Source organism: Diabrotica virgifera, chromosome 3 (assembly GCF_917563875.1).
Source record: "Diabrotica virgifera virgifera chromosome 3, PGI_DIABVI_V3a".
In the NCBI taxonomy this organism is placed as follows: domain Eukaryota; kingdom Metazoa; phylum Arthropoda; class Insecta; order Coleoptera; family Chrysomelidae; genus Diabrotica; species Diabrotica virgifera.
This window is the reverse complement of record NC_065445.1, coordinates 120,678,078-120,697,042: the sequence shown is the minus strand read 5'-3', so window position 1 is coordinate 120,697,042 and position 18,965 is coordinate 120,678,078. Positions and strand designations below refer to the sequence as shown.

The window sequence follows — 18,965 nt, the reverse complement described above, 5'->3', positions numbered from 1 at the left end:
AAACTTCTGTCAAACCACAAAACTGTCAAAACTTTTTTTGTAATTTATTGCTCACATGCCATCACCATGACAAGGCGAAAGTTACGAATATTTGATTATATGAAAGTGTGCTAAAAAACAGTACGAAAAAGTAAATCCCGTTTAAAATACATTATTACTTCACGCACACTTTAAACCCTTCATGTACTGCTATCTATATTTACAATTTTCACACAATCAAAACTTATACATAATATGAGGTAGAGTAGATCAGAATTATTTTTGTGAATTTGGTTAACAAAAATTGGTTAAACAATTTTTCACTGACACTGTGTATTTGTTATAAGGATGTATTTGTTTGAGTAAGTTTGTGCAAAAAAATCGAATCAGAATAATTTACCTAACGGGAGCGACGTTACAGCCTGGGCTAATAAGTAGTTGAAACGGTCAAAACAAAGAGACGCACACTCATCAAAAATGCACGTAAGATTATACTCATATAAATTGTATAATCTACTTTTACTAACAAGAGTTAGGAAGAGTCAACTTTAACTAGTAAAAGTTGATTTAAATTTTTCAAATCAACTTTTACTGCTCGTTTCAGTTGGAGTTGACTCGAACAAGGAAAAGTCAACTCTAACTGAGAATCAACCTAAACTGTAACATATACCCTGATGAGCGTGTTAATAACGGCAAAATAGCACAAAAGATGCAAAACGTATTAAGTTGTGAGATAAAAAGAAATGAAACTAGTTGAGCTGGGAAATATAGCGATATTAACCTCTGAATTTACATTATGTTGATTGTTTCCCACCTTTAAACGTATCGGATATGTTTGGCAACTGCCACTGTCACAGTGACAGTTTTGGTTGACATACTCATCTGATACGTATAGTATAAAGGTGGGAAACAATCAATATAATGTAAATTCATACGTTAATATCGCTAAATTTCCCAGCTCGACTAGTTTAAATCAATATAATGTAAATTCATACGTTAATATCGCTAAATATATCAATATAATGTAAGTTCATACGTTAATATCGCTAAATTTCCCAGCTCGACTAGTTTAATTTCTTTTTATCTCACAACTTAATACGTTTTCCATCTTTTGTGCTATTTTGCCGGTTATTAGCACGCTCATCTCTGTATATTGGATCCACTACTTTTTATAACTATTTAAGGTAATGGATTTTCGTTTTTTTTTACTAAGCTTTTTTTTAAACCAAGAGGAGTAAACTAAAAAGACCGATTCACACCCAGGAAAGTCACTAGAAAAATCACCAAATACATCTTTTTTTTTTGTTGATCATATCGGCATTTAACGGTAATCCATAAATATTATATTATACTAATACGTCTCTAAAGAGTTCTAAAAACAACTTTTTATATAAAAATAGACTAAAAATCTAAAAATTAAAGGAATAACGCAGGAGATACAAAAAATCGCTTATATAAATTAATTAACCTATGAAATGCCAACAGTGTCAAAATTTTATAAATGTCTTTAGTGTCAAAATTTCAGAACAGTGGAGTAAGCTCGCCTGAGGTTGGACCAATTACAAACAAGCATTACTTCGCGGGAAATTTGAATTACTCCTCCTGGTTTAAAAACAGGCTATAGTTATTTTTCTACTACTCTACAGTGAGCACGTAAAGGTTGGAATAAATTCATTTTCTCGAGAATGGACGATTTTGGAAAAAAATCCCGAAATAGGTCAATTTTTATTTTTAAATTACGACTTTTTGGCATATATATCATACTAGTGACGTCACCCATCTGTGCGTGATGACGTCATCGATGATTTTTTTAAATGGGAATAGGGGTCGTGTGATAGCTCATTTGAAAGGTAATTCAATTCTCAATTCAGTAATATAACCATTAACATAATTATTTATACAGGGTGCCCAAAAAAAATTGGATTAAATTTGCTGACATAAAAAGAAGAATGCAAGTAATGTATTTAATTCAAAATACATTTTACTGCTCTCAGAAAACAGAAAAAAATGTTTATTTGAAAAGTAATCATTGCTTTTCTCTTATTTAACAATACTTAAAAACAATATTTATTTGTCAAATAAACATTATTTCCTGTTTTCTGATAGGAGTAAAATGCATTTTGAGTTAAATAAATTACACACATTCTTCTTTTTATGTCAATAAATTTAATTCAAAAAAAATTTGTTGGTATAAATAATTATGTTAATGTTTATATTACTGAATAGAGAATTGAATTACCTTTCAAATGAGCTATCACACGACCCCTATTCTCATTTAAAAAAATCGTAGATGACGTCATCACGTCCAGATGGGTGACGTCACTAATATGATATATATGCCAAAAAGTCGAAATTTAAAAATAAAAATTGACCTGTTTCGGAATTTTTTTCCAAAATCGTCCATCCTCCAGAAAATGAATTTATTCCAACCTTTACGTGCTTACTGTATATTAATAGTAATTACTATTTCGTGAGATATAATAAATGTCTACAGTTCTATACTTCTAAAGAGATATTAACTTGCCCCACGCAGTTGATTTGAATCATTTTTGAAGATATTCTTCTTTAGCGACGAATCGATTGAGGGTAAAATTGTACATTTACCGCGCGCCTGCGCACACTGACAGTATGTAGTTCTGACAGTATTGTAGTTCATTACTAATCTTTCAAGATAGGTATGTATGTATCTGTAACCGTGCAAATAAGTCATTAAAAGAATATATTAGTGGTTTTAGGAAATGTATTATTTATTATAATTCTTGTGTTTTTGGATTAATAAAATATTATGTAAGCATAACATTTTTACACTATATGTCGCCGTGTTGTGTAATTATATCCGAAACTTACATATCTATTTCTAATGCCTCGATGGAGTAGTTAGAAATGCGTTAGCACTGAGATTGGAAGGTTGCGGGTTCAATTCCCGGGTGATTCATATATTTTTTTATTTTTGGTTGTTTTAATAAAAATTTTTTGAAAGTGGTAGATAAGAAAGTTAGTTTGATTTTTAAATAAAATACAAATAACCTTTTAAGTATATTTACTTCGTTTAAATTACCTATTATATAATAGAAGAATATCTTCTTACGTGCGTACATAGTACACACACATTCTTTTTTTTTTCAGATTTAGGATGAATGATACTATTATAGGTGAAATAAAAAGTCTAGTCCAAATTAATCCTACAAGTGTAGCTCACGTAGCGGAGGCATTGCAATATTTAGTTACTACTGATGCGATTTTAAGTGACAGTCCGAAATTAGTGAACATGCTCACGTGGGCAAGAGTCTCTCCAATTCAGGTAAATGATTTATCTTAAATTTGAATGTTGTTGTCTAATTACTAACAAACTAGACGGAATGAGAAGGCTTAAAACAGCTAGATGCAGTTGACTCAAAAATACTTTTAAATATGTATCACACAAGTTTTTAATACTGACGACTCACAACAAAACCATATGCCACAAACCTCAGCTTGTTACCATGGACCATACTCAAATCGCGAGATATATAAGGGAAAATAATACTCTTGAGTCTAAAATTACTAAACGAAAGAATGCAAGGAAAAGACCCGTTGGAAGACCAAAAAAGAGATGAGAAGGCGAAGTAGATGAGAATGCCAAAAACCTCATAAAACACGTTCATGACAAAGGACAGCAGTAGATCGAGATCTTTGGAGAAGCTTACTGAAGGATGCCAAGCTTTACTTGGGCTGTAGTACCATTGGAGGGATTGATTTGCAACAGAACAGTATTACTCGTAATATATATACCTGGCTTGTAATCAAATAACTCTGCAATGTGACGCTGGGCTGGTCACATAGCCAGATATGATGATAACAGGTGGACATAGAGAATCCTGGAATGGAGACCAAGGAGATCAAACTGTGGATTATATTGGCGTAACATAGAGAAATATGGAATCAATTGGGAGATACCTATATTCAGGAGTAGAGGAGTAGAGTGAAAAATGGTTGATGAAGAGGAGGAAGAAGAAATGATCCTTTTAAATATTGCAGTTGTGTCTAAAGTTGGAACATTTCAGGAAAGAAGAAACATGTGCTCCTATATTGTATTTTTTGTATATAGTTTTTTTTTTGTCATATATTTTTTTTGTTTCATTTTGTCGTTTAGTAAGTAAAAAAGGTGTTTTATATCAGGTTTTGCGGTCAAAATATACAGTGTGTCCACGATTGGGGTTCCCAAGAGGAAAAGCTTTTTTATTTTCAATTCTAGCAAAAAATGTCATTCTTGATAAAAAGTTTTGCTTGTTCTAAAACCCCATAAAACGAAATAAAATTCAAGATTTACAAATCCTGTTTAATTTTGTAGCCAATTTTATGTAAATCCCTATAAATTTTTGCACTAAGTTCCAAATCGTAACAATAATCTAGTGTTGCCAAGCCAAAATGTAGCTTAGTAACTGTCAACTCCGATAAATAATTTGCGAATTGTCATTTTTTTTTGACAATGTTAAGCGTTCAAAAAAAAATTATCTTGTGATAATTTTTATTGTTAAAATTATTGGATTAATAATTATTTAATTATTAAATAATTAGATGTTTCAAGGAGAACGACAAAGTTTGGTTTCATAATCCAAAGAAGCGAAAGGGTTGTTCTCCCTAGTTATTATTGTTACAATTTTGAATTTAGTGCAAAAATTTATAGGTATTTATATAAAATTGGCTACAAAATTAAGCATGATTTGAAAAACTTGAATTTTATTTCGTTTTATGAGGTTTTAGAACAAGCAAAACTTTTTATTAAGAATGACATTTTTCGCTAAAATTGAAAATAAAAAAGTTTTTCCTCTTGGGCACCCCAACCGTGGACACACTGTACATCTACTAAGTAAAATTAATCAAAAGAACACATTTGATAGTCCATTGGTGAGACCGCTCCCGTCTGAAAAAATTTCTGATACGGTTTCTTTGTGGATTCCTAGTCAAAAATATCTCCTTTAAACAAATCTGAAGGATGCCAGGCGGAATTTTTGGGCAGAAATTGTTTAAACAATTTTTTTAAACAAATACAAAAGATCACCTTTTTGACCCGAAGAGTATTTTTTAGGTTTTTTGTGTCATTCTAAACAAGAAAGGTATCTTGTGATTTTTCTCAAAAATTGATAGTTTTCGAGTTATAGGCGATTTAAAATCTGAAAAATGCGAAAATACGCATTTTCAAGGCTTTAAAATCTCATATTTAAATTAGTATTTTTGAGGTTGCCAAGTACTTGAATTGTAGTTTAAACATTCATTTTCAAGATTCTGCGGACTGATCGGGTCTAACTTAAATTTACACCGTTGTTATTTAATTGTTAATTATGCGTGTCCATCCGATTTTTTTGCCGGTGCGGCGCGCACTATTTCCAAAAATCTCCTATTTTCCTCCGAAAAATATATCTTTTTAGATCTTTCGGGACATTCTAAATAAAATAGGTTTCTTGTCATGTTTCTCAAAAGTTAATATGTAGTTTTAAAGTTATTCTCCTTTTCATGAACATTTTTCAGTGCGTCACAAATTATAGAAAAAAAGGTAAGTCCGTGATAATACACATTTATGACATTTATTCTAACGTGACATTTTAGTTAAATCTGACAGTTGTCAAATTTTATTTTCAATTTGGAATAAAACCAAATCAATTGTGTCTATTGCATTTATAAAATGGTATTTTCTTTCATTTGTATAGTCTTATAAATTGTACAGATTATATTGATAATATTATTATTTTATTTAATAAATAATTCTTTTTTGATTATGGCGCCATCTATCGACAACTAGAATAATCACCGAACTAGAATAATTACCGAAGTATTCCCAGACGTGCCTTTTTTTCTGTCACATACAATTTAATGCGTTAGAGAGAAATCGAAAAACTGTGACGCACTGAAAGATGATCATGAGAAAAAGAATATAAGCGATTTAAAGCGCATTTTCGGATTTTAAATCGCTTATAACTTTAAAACTATTAACTTTTGAGAAAAATGACAAGAAACCTATTCTATTTAGAATATCCCGAAAAATCTAAAAAATATATTTTTTGGAGGAAAATAGGAGATTTTTGGAAAAAGTGCGCGCCGCACCGGCAAAAAAATCGGATGGACACGCATAATTAACAATTAAATAACAACGGTGTAAATTGAAGTTAGACCCGATCAGTCTGCAGAATCTTGAAAATGAATGTTTAAACTACAATTCAAGTACTTGGTAATCTCAAAAATACTAATTTAAATATGAGTTTTTAAGCCTTGAGAAGCGTATTTTCGCATTTTTCAGATTTTAAATCGCTTATAACTCGAAAACTATCAACTTAAAATCACAAGATACCTTTACTGTTTAGAATGAACCAAAAAATCTTAAAAAGTATTCTTCGGGTCAAGAAAGGTGGTCGTTTGTATTTGTTTAAAAATATTGTTTAAACAATTTCTGCCCAAAAATTCCGGCCGGCACCCTTCAGATTTGTTTAAATGGGGCATTTTTGAATAGGAATCCACAAAGAAACCGAATCAGAATTTTTTTCAGACGGGAGCGGTCTCATCACATGGACTATGAAGCTAAAATTGGAATTGACAATTTTAGATTTGGAAACTACTCGTTATTGAATATTGTATATAAAAATGTTATCCAGAATCTCTATTGGAATCAAAAAGCATGAGTAAGGCTGAACAAATCAACGCATACAGAGGAATTTGAAATTTTAAGAGGGGTGCGACAGGGGTTTATTTTTTCTCCTGTGCTATGTGGAGAATGTTTTGCAGAGGCACTTAAAGGCTCTGACTGTGGTATAAAGGTCAACGGGTACCCTATAAATAACATTCGTCGCGCCGACGACACCGCGATAATAGCAGATAACGAACGTGATACGCAGCTGATGCTAAATAAAATAAATACCGTAGGAAAAACATATGGCTTGAAGATAAATGCTGGAAAAAGTAAATGCATGGTAATAAAAAAGCGCGCACTTTTAAAGAGTACAACTTAAAGTAAATAATGCTCCAATCGAGCAAGTGAAACATTCAAATGGTTGGGAAGGATGGTGAATAACCAAAGGGAAGGGGATCCTCAACAAGAAATAAAATGCCGTACAGAACAAGTAAGACAAGCTTTATTAAATTTAAACCGCTACTTTGTAACCACAATATTTCCTTCAATCTCCGTTACAGAATGGTTAAGACTATGTATGGTCCATATTGCTATAAGGCATGAAGACATAGATGTTGAAAATATCTTCCATTAATAAGTTGGAGGCCTTCGAAATGTGGACCTTGCGAAGAAGGTTCCGCATACCATGGACAGATAGGGTGAGAAACGAGGAAATCTTAAGAAGAGCAAATGCTGAAAGAGAATTGCTCAATTTGATCAGGGCACGAAACATTGGATACCTGGGCCATATCGTATCCTGAGAGGGGAAAATACGCAATCCCTCAACTAATCATCCAAGGAAAGATTGGCAAGAGCAAGAGAGGAGTAGGTCGTCAACAAATGTCGTGGCTACGAAATATAAAGAACTAGACAGGCATAAATAACACTGGCGAGCTTTTGCATGCCGCAAAAGACATACGTCTGACCTTAGATAATTCGCCAACTCACTATAGGTGCACGGTACCATAACAAGAAGATATCGTTCATTTGGAAGAAGAGGGTTACATCTCAAAATGTTAAAGTTTTTTTTATTGCATCAATACCTTCCACATAATGACTTCTACTATGGAAAAAATAGTTACATGTGTAAGTACACTAGTCTCCGAGAGATGGTAGATGTACCTCTTTGGTTTTCCCCTAACTTTCTCTACAGAACGGTATTCGCTTTAGAGAATATGGTTATATCTTGGAATATAATAGACAAAAATAAGTTAATTTAATTTAAAGGGTGATTTATTTTTGGGATATAGGGTTATAGGTAAAGATATAACCATTTTTCTTAAAAGTTATACCACTAAAAGTGAACAGTATGTTCTGATAGAAGGATACTTTCTTAGTTGTAACTTTTTTTTTGACAATTAATCATAAAAAAGAAGCAATATAATGTGCGTAAAAAGTAGTTTTGTGAAATGTAACCTTATTCTTCAAAGTTATTTTGTTATAGGTATGTCAATTATCTTTTTTTGCATTGGGTAAATTATTATAAATTAAACTGTAGTGTTATTTTAGGATTAATTTAATTTAACAACAAATGCTTGTTGTCTTTAATAGAGAAACACAATGTTTTCCTGAATACTATTTAAGTTTTCACAAAAAATTTGTAAAGAAAAACAATTATTACTATTATTGCTTTATGTTTCATTTTGTGTTGTATGAGGGATACGAACTATTTAATTAGTTTTTTAATGTTTTATTAATTTTTAAAGTTTTATTGAATCATAATTGATATAATGGCATTTTTAATAATACTTTATTAAAACAATTCCTAAAATGAGCAAACATAGTGTATTAAAAAGATAATATTTCTTTATTCAAGAAGGTTATATCTAAGTTTTTTTTCTAAACCTGATATCTTAAAAAAGAAAATTCTTGTCAGAGCGATAAAAAGATGAGAAATCTATCATACTCAATCATTAAATCCTATAATATTAATAAACACTGCACAAAATAAATGAAATAAACTAATATGAATCTTAAAACCTCTCTACTGAAAAAGTGATAATTCTTAGAACCCTCTTCTTCCAAATGAACGATATACAAATACATAATTTGAACAATAAATTCCAAGAGTTCCAAAAAGTTTAAGTACTTATCTATTATTTAAGTATGTTGTTCTGAAGCTATTTCCTTGTGGCATTTTTATAATTACGTATTTTTTATGGGAAATAAGCCACAATTTTACTAAAAAATGAATTTATTAACGTTTCGAAGCCCAAATCGGGTTTCGTTGTCAAAATACAAAATACTATTAAAATAAAACAAACATGTTGTTGCTAAGTAAAAAAATTCTTCTAATAATTTATTTAATCTGACTCATTTATATTGGCAATTCAGACGTATATTATACATTTTAAATATATAAATATTGGCGATATCATTTTAAAGTCTTCTACTTTAAAATGTATAATATACGTCTGAATTGCCAATATAAATGAGTCAGATTAAATAAATTATTAGAAGAATTTTTTTACTTAGCAACAACATGTTTGTTTTATTTTAACAGTATTTTGTATTTTGACAACGAAACCCGATTTGGGCTTCGAAACGTTAATAAATTCATTTTTTAGTAAAATTGTGGCTTATTTCCCATAAAAAATACGTTATTATTTAAGTAGTTCTACACAAAGTTTAAAAAAACTAAATTTTTGTTTTTAGGCTCTGGCATACTTCAGTAGACAGTTTCCTTCACATCCAATCTCTGCACAATATGCCGTTAGAGTACTCAGTTCATATCCAGCAGATGCGGTACTATTTTACATTCCACAACTTGTACAGGCGTTAAGACATGACAAGGTACAGTGTTGTATTTATGAATTTTTTTATATAGAAATATTTACTTCAGTTCGAATCAATGTTAACTACAAACTTTGTTTTTCTATTTTTTAGATGGGTTATGTAACAGAATTTATAAAATACATAGCGAAAAAGTCACAAATAGTTGCACATCAATTAATTTGGAACATGAAAACGAATATGTTTATTGATGAAGATATGCTACAAAAAGATCGTATGTATCATTAATTTTATTACCTAAATTTAGAATTAGAATTACCAAAGATTTAAGTTTATTTAGAAATTTATTCCATATGGTCCATTCGCTAACGGTAAAATATTGCAAAACCTCTAAGGTTTTAAAGAACCTCTTGGATTGACATGAAATTTGGCATACACATAGTTAACAAGTCAAAGAAAAAAAGCGATATTGTGCCGATGTGTGCTTTTGCCCTGGGAGTGAGTTTCACCCCTTCTCGGGGGTGAAAAAATATAAATCCAAAATAAGTCCGGAACTGGATAAATTCACTAATTCTAAGCTACTTTTATTCTATAGCGTTTTTTCACTAAGTTAATACTTTTCGAGTTATTTGCGAGTGAATATGTTCATTTTTCAACAATAGAACCATGTTTATAGACGGTTTTTCGCAAATAACTCAAAAAGTAAGTATTTTGTCGATAAAACATTCTTACCAAAAATATAGCCTGTAAAAAAGTGAAAAAAAAATAGTGGATGTATTAGGTCTCTAAACCTAGTAGAAGCAGAGTTATAGCTAATGAATCATATATTCATATTCGTCTAATTCCAAATCGAATATTTTAACGTGAAATAACCAAAAAATTAAGCACTTTTGGAGAAAATTTATTACAACTGTTTTACAAAGTGTTTTTAAACTATAATAAACAATATTTTAAATCTAAGACTTTTCGTTAATAAACTGCTTTCTGGCTGCATCCTGCATCTCCGGATTTTACAATATATAACACAGAGACGACGAAAATAGGAGAAAGCAAATAGGACACTTTGGCCACGCATTTACCTTCTCCTCGTCAAGGAAAAGGACCGAAAGACAGTTTCTAAATACTCAAAACTGAGTAAAAATGCCTTAAATAGGCAGATTGTTTATATTTCTTCGAACTGCTTCTCTGCTGTAGCTTTTCCTATCAATCGATTTACGGACCCAATGTAGGTGCAGCCATTTAATACCATGAGTTTGTTTTCAAACCGACGTCGGATCGGATCGTAGAAATACGGATCCAATGTAGGTGCGGCCTTATTCGTGTATGTATTGTTTATATAATCCATAAACTTCATCGGTTCAAAGTCCTTATTTTTGAAAGGGCTGTAGTTGAAGGGGCTTGCACCAGTCACTAATCACGAGTGTATGCAAATTTAGAAACACTAAATCTTAACCAGTTTTTGTTTTACAGAAAAACAAAAAAACCAAAATATTCAGAAAAGCAAAGCCGACTTTTCTTTACTCTTTAAGATTTTTGGTACTAATAATTTATGAGTTATTTTGCAAAAAAGCATTTTTTCAAAATTAAAAATTTTACTTTAAAACCAAATTTTTTCAAAAGTGAGCACTTTGAACCGTTGAAATTTACAGATCATATAAACACAACGTAAGTAAAGCAACATATGAAGCGGTAACGATTAATTTCAGTTAAGATGCTAAATAGGGGGTGATTTTCCCGATTTTTTTGCCAAAACACAAGGGGCTAACTTTATTTTGAGCGTAACTTGCTTACATTTGATGCTAGAAGCTTAAAAAACAGAAATACAGCATTTTTTAAACATTTTAAAAAAATTGTAATGAGTTTTCCCCAAAAAGTGCTTCATATTTTGGTTATTTCACGTTGAATATTCTATTTGGAATTTCACAAATATGAACCTATTTTTAATTAGCTATAACTCTGCTTCTACTAGGTTCAGAGACGTAATACATACACAATTTTTTTTCACTTTTTTACAGGCTATATTTTTGCTAAGAATGTTTTTTTCGATAAAATACTTATTTTTTTAGTTATTTGCGAAAAACCGTCTAAAAACGTCTTTTTTTGTTGAAAAATGAACACATTGACTAGCAAATAACTCGAAAAATGTTGATTTAGTGAAAAAACTCTATAGAATCAAAGTTCCTTAGAATTAGTCAATTTATCGAATTCCAGACTTATTTTAAACGTATGTTTTTTCACCCCCCAGAAGGGCAAACTCAGAAGGACTCACCACCAGGGCAAAAGCACACATCGGCACAATAACAATTTTTTTCTTTGACATGTTAGCTATGTGTATGCCAAATTTCATGTTAATCCCAGCCCTTCTTTAAAATTTGGAGCAAAAACCTTGATTCCATGTACTAATATGAAATTTTAAGACTGTACTACCATATACTAATATGAAAAATGCTATAAATCACAACAGAATATAATTTAAAACATATATCCAAGAAAAAAAAGATTTTTTTGTCTTTCGTTTGGCCCCTAAAGCTGATTAAAATCGAGAGAAAATTCAAATTATAACAGGCAACACAAAACGCGCCCTCATTGGTCGTGACGTCATATCATTATAGTATTTGATGATCTCGCCATTAATTCATTAGGTTTGGCATTCGTTATGACACTCAGTTTTATAAATATTTTGGTATGGTGTATTCCACGAATATACGACTGTTTTGGGATTATCGCGACAACGAATATTTTAGTGTGCAACATAAGAAGTACGAAACTATTTTGCTCTAATAATTACTCCAATAAACAACAATATAATTTGCAATTTACTTTCATTCTTCATATTTTGCACAGTAAAATATTCGTTGTCGCGATAATACAAGAGGGTCGTATATTCGTGGAATGGGGTATAGTTGCTATTTCTGACTAAATAATATTTTGAGTATTTTTGTTAAGACATATATTATTACAATGGCATACGATACATGTCATTATAAAATATAATGATATGACGTCACACGTGTTCGCGCGCTTTTTGCGTCGTTTTAAAAGGTTTAAATGCGCAGAAGATTTTAAATTTGTACTTCTAGGTTATAATGAGTTTTTAAGTCGTGAAATTTTGGAAATCTCATTTTCAAACAAAACTGAACATTATTATATAATAAAAAAAATGTGCAAGTGTTTTATGTTAACATTTGTGTTATGCAATTATGGCATAACACAAATTATATTGGAAATACTTATATAAAAACATCAGTGGAGACGATTATCATTCTAAAAAATTCTAGAATTATAGGGTTGTCCAGTTATATCTAACGTTACTCTAAGTAATTGGCAATTGGTAATGTATATAAGGTAAACAAAACAAGAGTCGGGTATGTTTAGGAATATCTTCTGCATCTTCTTGACGCTACAACCCTTGTGGATTTTCACATGCTTAACAGTATTCCTTTTATCTGCCTTGCCAACAACTTTGTTCCTTCTTTGTATGATATTAAAGGCTTTAGGTTGCTCCTGTACATCCTTCATACATATTTTACGCTTTCTCTGGTTTTTCTTTCTTGGGACTTTAGATTTGGACCATATATTTTTTAATAATTTGCGCTATTAAGAGCGTAGGCGCAAAATTTGCTTGCAATGCTTTTTAAATGCATTCATTTTTTTTTCGAATCCTGAAAATACCAATAAATATTTTTGAAAAATTGAAACGCAGATTTTCTTTTAAATAAGATATTTGAAATTAAAAATTACACTAAATTTTCTCTTTTTTTTTACCCCTCTAACTTATTCAAATAAAACATTATAGAGGTTTTCTGGGACTTTCGGCCCTTGCTAATAATGGAATTTTTCATTCTGCGTTTAAATTTTTCAAAAATACCGATTAGTTTTCTCAGGATTCGAAAAAAATGAATGCATTAAAAATGCATTGCAAGCAAATTTTGCGCCTACCCACTTAAAGGTTTTTAATTTATTTTCATAACATATTGATGGAGTAAATCTGTTATGAAAAATGGAAAATGGCACTGGCGAAGCGTCCATGTAACCACTGTTACCATTGGTAACAGTTAAAAATCTTGCAACTAAATATTTTATGACTACTGTGTAATAATTCCATTTTATTTTTTTTTTTTTCAATAGAAATATGAGTAAATTGAAAAGTCTCAGATGCAGAATCCACCACTTTAATAAAATTAAAATGGTAAATAGTTATTTAAATCTGAAACTTTTCGTGTTGAAAGTTCTGTCTGGTACATCCTTAATCTGCGACTTTTACAATTTATAAGACCGCAGACGACGAATATAGAAAACAAAAAGGACTCCTTGCAATCACATTCCGTTTTCAATCGTCTAGGAAAAGGACAGAGAGAAAGTTCCTAGTACTCAAATCTGAGTAAAGATAGAAAAGTAAAAGATGGTCTTGCTTGTTTTCGATTCAGAGGGATGCACAATCGCCGGACAGCTGTTTTCACCATTTCAGGCTTTATCAACAGCGCTAGCGTGCACTCCTCTGAATCGAAAAACAGCTCGACCATCAATTTAAGGGGAATTTCAAAAATCATTGAAATTCCCATTGGGACGCGGTCCAGCGACATCTCTTAACAAATTGAAAAGTCTCAGATGCAGAATCCACCACTTTAATAAAGTTAAATTGGTAAATAGTTATTTAAATCTGAAACTTTTCGTGTTGAAAGTTCTTTCTGGTACATCCTTAATCTGCGACTTTTACAATTTATAAGACCGCAGACGGAGTTGAGTTGAAGCAAGCGAGGAGGTCGCACGTATTTTATGTGACTCGGCGGTAAACAACTCGGATTCGCGCTTTACCACGAAAACCATTTAGATATGTGATGTAAATTGATTTAAAAGTGATTTAGGATTGATTTAGGATTATTTAGTGTTGTGAATGTTGTTTGTGTACAAAGGACACAGAAGGATTTTGATTTAACATTTTGCGAGCGGTAAGTGATTTTTTAATTAGTAATGGTTTTATAAATTTGACCTAGTTGAAATCGGTGTCAAGTTCCTCGTGCATAAACAATTTGAATTAAACCTTTACTGTAAATAGCAAATTGATTGCAAAACATATATTTATTTTATAAATAAAAACAAACAACATTCAGATAGAAATAGGAATACCAGTAAAATACAGTCAAACAATTAATTATAATAGTAATTGAAATTAAGATGACTGACAGCGGCAGCGACACTTATTTATCAGAGGATGGTAAAAGGAAAGGAAATGAATTTGACGGAATCTTTAGTAAGAGCAGAAAAGTATATCGATCTCCCGATACAAAGAATGCTGGAGGTAGAGAGAATGAAATTACGGAACTTATGAAAACGTTAATAACTGATAATAAAAAGAAAGATAAGGAACTAGAGGATATAAAAAACATGGTAGGTGAGTTGGTAGGAGAAATGAAAGAACTCAGAAAAGAGAATAGCGAGTACAAAGAAAAGATTAAACAAATAATTCAAGAAAATGAAAATTTAAAAAAGGAAATGATGAGTATGAAACAAAAAATGGATAAATTAGAGCTAACTTTAGAAATCTGCCAAAAAGAAAGAAAGAAAAATAATTTAATAATGAAGGGTTTGCCAATAAGTACGTCTGATATGGAACAGCTTAAGAATGAAATAGGAAACTTTTTAAATAAAGAGCTACGAATAATGGCAGAGTTAAATAAGGTACAAAAGATCAACGACAATATGTGCATTATTGAGGTTAGTAATTTTGAAGACAAACTAAGAGTACTAAAAGCAAAAAGTAATCTTAGAAGTTATAGACAACACCGCGTATACATTGAATGCGATTTAACACTTAAAGAGATTGATATGCAGAAAAATCTTAGACATATAGCAGCAAAAGAAAAGGCAAATGACAAAAGAATAAAAATGGGTTATGGTTTTATCGTTATTGAAGACACCAAATGGAGATGGAACCATAGTACGAATAATATAGAAATAGTCAGAGATAATGTAGCAGCAACTGGTTTAAAAAACTACTAGTTAATGCAAATTCGAGGATGGATATGGATACGAACATGGCACAGATTATGGACATGAGAGAATATAACAAAATCGATGTGAGTCTTGACAAAAATATGCAAAAACTAAACCATAAAAATACAGACAATGAAAGAACTATGAATGCAAAAAATGAAAAACAAAATAAGTATTGGAAAATTGGGTTGTGGAATATACAAAGTCTAAATGGTAAAGAAGAGGAACTTATTGATGAGTTTGAAAACACAAAAATGGATTTTTTAGCATTAACTGAAACAAAGAGAAAAGGTAGTGGATGTATTAAAATGAGAAATGAGCACTACATGATTTTTGGAGGTGTTAATGAGTCAGAACGTGCGAGGGCAGGAGTTGCCCTAATGGTTCACAGAAATGAGCATAAAAATATCACTAGATGGAAAAATATTTCGGAAAGACTCCTTAGAATAGATATGAGTAAAAACGAGAAGACAACAATTATTGTTGGGTATGGACCATCGGAAAATGAAGCCAAGGAACTCAAAGATAGCTTCTGGGAACAATTGCAGGACGAAATGGACCAAATAAATCATAAGGTCATAATAGTAGGCGATTTTAATGGGCGAGTGGGGTCAAGCAATGAATATGACTACCCTACTATAGGACCATATGGAGAAATGGTCAGGAATAATAATGGACAAAGAGTCATCGAGTTTTGCATCATGAATGATATGCAAGTTAGTAACACATTTTTTCAACACAAGGAGATTCATAAATACACACGAGTGATGGATTCGCGGAACGAAAAATCCGTTATTGACCTAGTATTAGTACAGAACAGATACAAAAATGAAATAGCGGACGTGCGTGTTAAAAGAGGCTATGAGATCAGCTCGGATCATTTTCTCGTTGAAACTAAAGTAAAGACAAGGAGAGAACAGGCATTTAATATTAAAAATGAAGAAAATCGCTACGAACAACCAAGTATTAAAGTATACAAACTTCAGTCTGAAAATATTAGGAAAGAATACTGTCGTAAATTAAATGAAGAAATACGAAAAACAAATTGGAAAAATGAGGAGGATATAGAAATATTATGGAACATTTTTAAGGAGCTGGTGTACGCAACTGGGAGTAAAGTATGTGGGGTAACGAAAGGAAGATATCTGAAAGGTACAGCTTGGTGGAATAATGACATAAAATTGGAAGTTTCGAAGAAGAAAAAATTGTGGAAAAAGTATATAAGCAATAAAAGTGAAAGTAATTACCAAGAATATAAGGAACAGAGAATACTGGTTAAAAATAAAATTAAAGAAGCTAAGAATCGACAATGGGAAGAATTTGGAAATAAAATGGAAAGTGATAGTAAGGGGAATGCGAAGTTGCTTTATAGGACTTTAAAAAATCTAAGACAAAAAAAATCAAACGGATTAACAGGTTTAGAGGACAAAGATGGTAACATATTATTAAAAAATGAAGAGATTACCGAAAGATGGCGAGAACATTTTATGGAGTTATTAATGGGAGACAACAACGAAATAGAGAATGACAGGGAGGAGTACAATTTAAATGAACAACAAGATGATGATGACATAACATACGAAGAATACAGGGAAGCAATTTTAAAATTAAAAAATGGCAAGGCTGCAGGACACGATAATATTAAGGCTGAGCTAATTAAATATATGGAAGGAGAAGGATTACAATTACTATGGAAGATCATAAGGAGCTGTTGGCGTACCGGATGCATACCTAGAGATTGGACGCTTGCAACTATTCTACCGTTACACAAAAAAGGCGATAAACATAAGTGTTCTAACTATAGAGGAATATCATTGTTGGTAGTTGCTAGTAAAATCTACGAAATAATACTAGAGAAAAAGCTGCGAGAAAAGATCGAGGCCACACTGGATGACAGCCAATGCGGCTTTAGGCCAGGGCGAGGTACAACCGATCTCATATTCACGGTGAGACAGTTATCAGAAAAAGCCCTAGAGCATAACAGTAAGTTGTATCTCTGTTTTGTGGACTTGGAAAAAGCATTTGATCGGGCGCCACGTAACAAGATCTGGGAAATATTAAACCGTAGAAATGTGAAACCGAAGTTAATCCAAGCAATAAAGAGTATATATAAATGTACACGTAATAATGTAAGAACGAACAATTGCTCATCTCTTGAATTCTACACAAGGACAGGTGTAAGACAAGGTGGTGTTCTGAGTCCTTTGTTATTTATCACTCTAATGGACGAAATTGCAAAAGAATGCAGGGGTAAGGTAAAAAGAACTAGGGTTGGGGTGTATAAACTTCAACAAGTTTGCGTGTCAGAGTTGATATATGCCGATGACCTGGTTATTGTGGCAAAATCAGAAAAAGACTTGCAAGTAAATGTGAATGTTTGGAATGAAGCCTTTAAGAAATTTGGGATGAGAATAAATATTGAAAAAACAGAAGCTTTAGTAATATCGAAAACACAAGAAAATATAAATGTTAAGTTGAATAATGAAACCATTACACAAGTTGAGGACTTCAAGTATCTAGGATCAACAATGAATGGGCAAGGAAATATAGAACCAGAAATAAACAGCAGGGTAATGAGTGCAACAAAATTATACTATGCACTAAATAAAAGTTTTATTAGGAAGAAAGAAGTAAGCCTGAAAACAAAAATGAAAGTATTTCAAACCGTATACGAGCCGGTGCTACTCTACGGTAGTGAAACGTGGACAGTGAACGACAACATCCGTAGTAAAATCCAAGCATGCGAAATGCGATATTTACGTGCGGTATCCGGGGTGACCAGACGTGATCGTATAAGAAATGAAGACATACGTGAAAGGTGCGGTGTTGGAAGGACCTTAGACAGACTTGAAACGAAACAGTTATCGTGGTTCGGACATATGGCGAGAATGAGTGAAGGTAGAACTGTAAAGAGGGTATGGAAAGCGGCATCTGACAACAAACGAAGAAGAGGCAGGCCAGCAAGAAGTGGAATGCAAATATTGGAAAGGCTTGCGGAAAAAGAAATATTGGGTGGAGAGAAGCAGAAAGACTAGCTACCGACCGAAAGGCATGGAGACGTCTCATTTCTCCACTTACCTCGACACCGTAAGGTACAAGAGGACGGCTTAAGTAAGTAAGTAAGTAAAGACCGCAGACGACGAATATAGAAAACAAAAAGGACTCCTTGCAATCACATTCCGTTTTCATTCGTCTAGTAAAAGAACAGAAAGAAACTTCCTAGTACTCAAATCTGAGTAAAGATAGAAAAGTAAAATATGGTTTTGCTTGTTTTCGATTCAGAGGGATGCACAATCGCCGGACAGCTGTTTCCACCATTTCAGGCTTTATCAACAGCGCTAGCGTGCACTCCTCTGAATCGAAAACAAGCAAAACCATCTTTTACTTTTCTATCTTTACTCAGATTTGAGTACTAGGAAGTTTCTTTCTGTCCTTTTCCTAAAGGAATGATAACGGGATGTGATTGCAAGGAGTCCTTTTTGTTTTCTATATTCGTCGTCTGCGGTCTTATAAATTGTAAAAGTCGCAGATTAAGGATGTACCAGAAAGAACTTTCAACACGAAAAGCTTCAGATTTTAATAGCTATTTACCATTTTAATTTTATTAAAGTGGTGGAAT

General features: G+C 31.9%; 1 protein-coding gene across 2 annotated transcripts in view; it reads left to right on the top strand.

Annotated features, from left to right (window-relative positions):
- Window positions 1–18,965, top strand: part of LOC114343580 (phosphatidylinositol 4-kinase alpha) — a 218,426-nt gene that overhangs the window by 148,769 nt on the left and 50,692 nt on the right. For both annotated transcript variants that reach the window (XM_050645477.1, XM_050645476.1), the window contains 3 exons: window positions 3,106–3,280; window positions 9,275–9,412; window positions 9,506–9,626. In XM_050645477.1, the coding sequence (XP_050501434.1) occupies window positions 3,106–3,280; window positions 9,275–9,412; window positions 9,506–9,626 (434 nt within the window). The remainder of the gene's footprint in view (window positions 1–3,105; window positions 3,281–9,274; window positions 9,413–9,505; window positions 9,627–18,965) is intronic.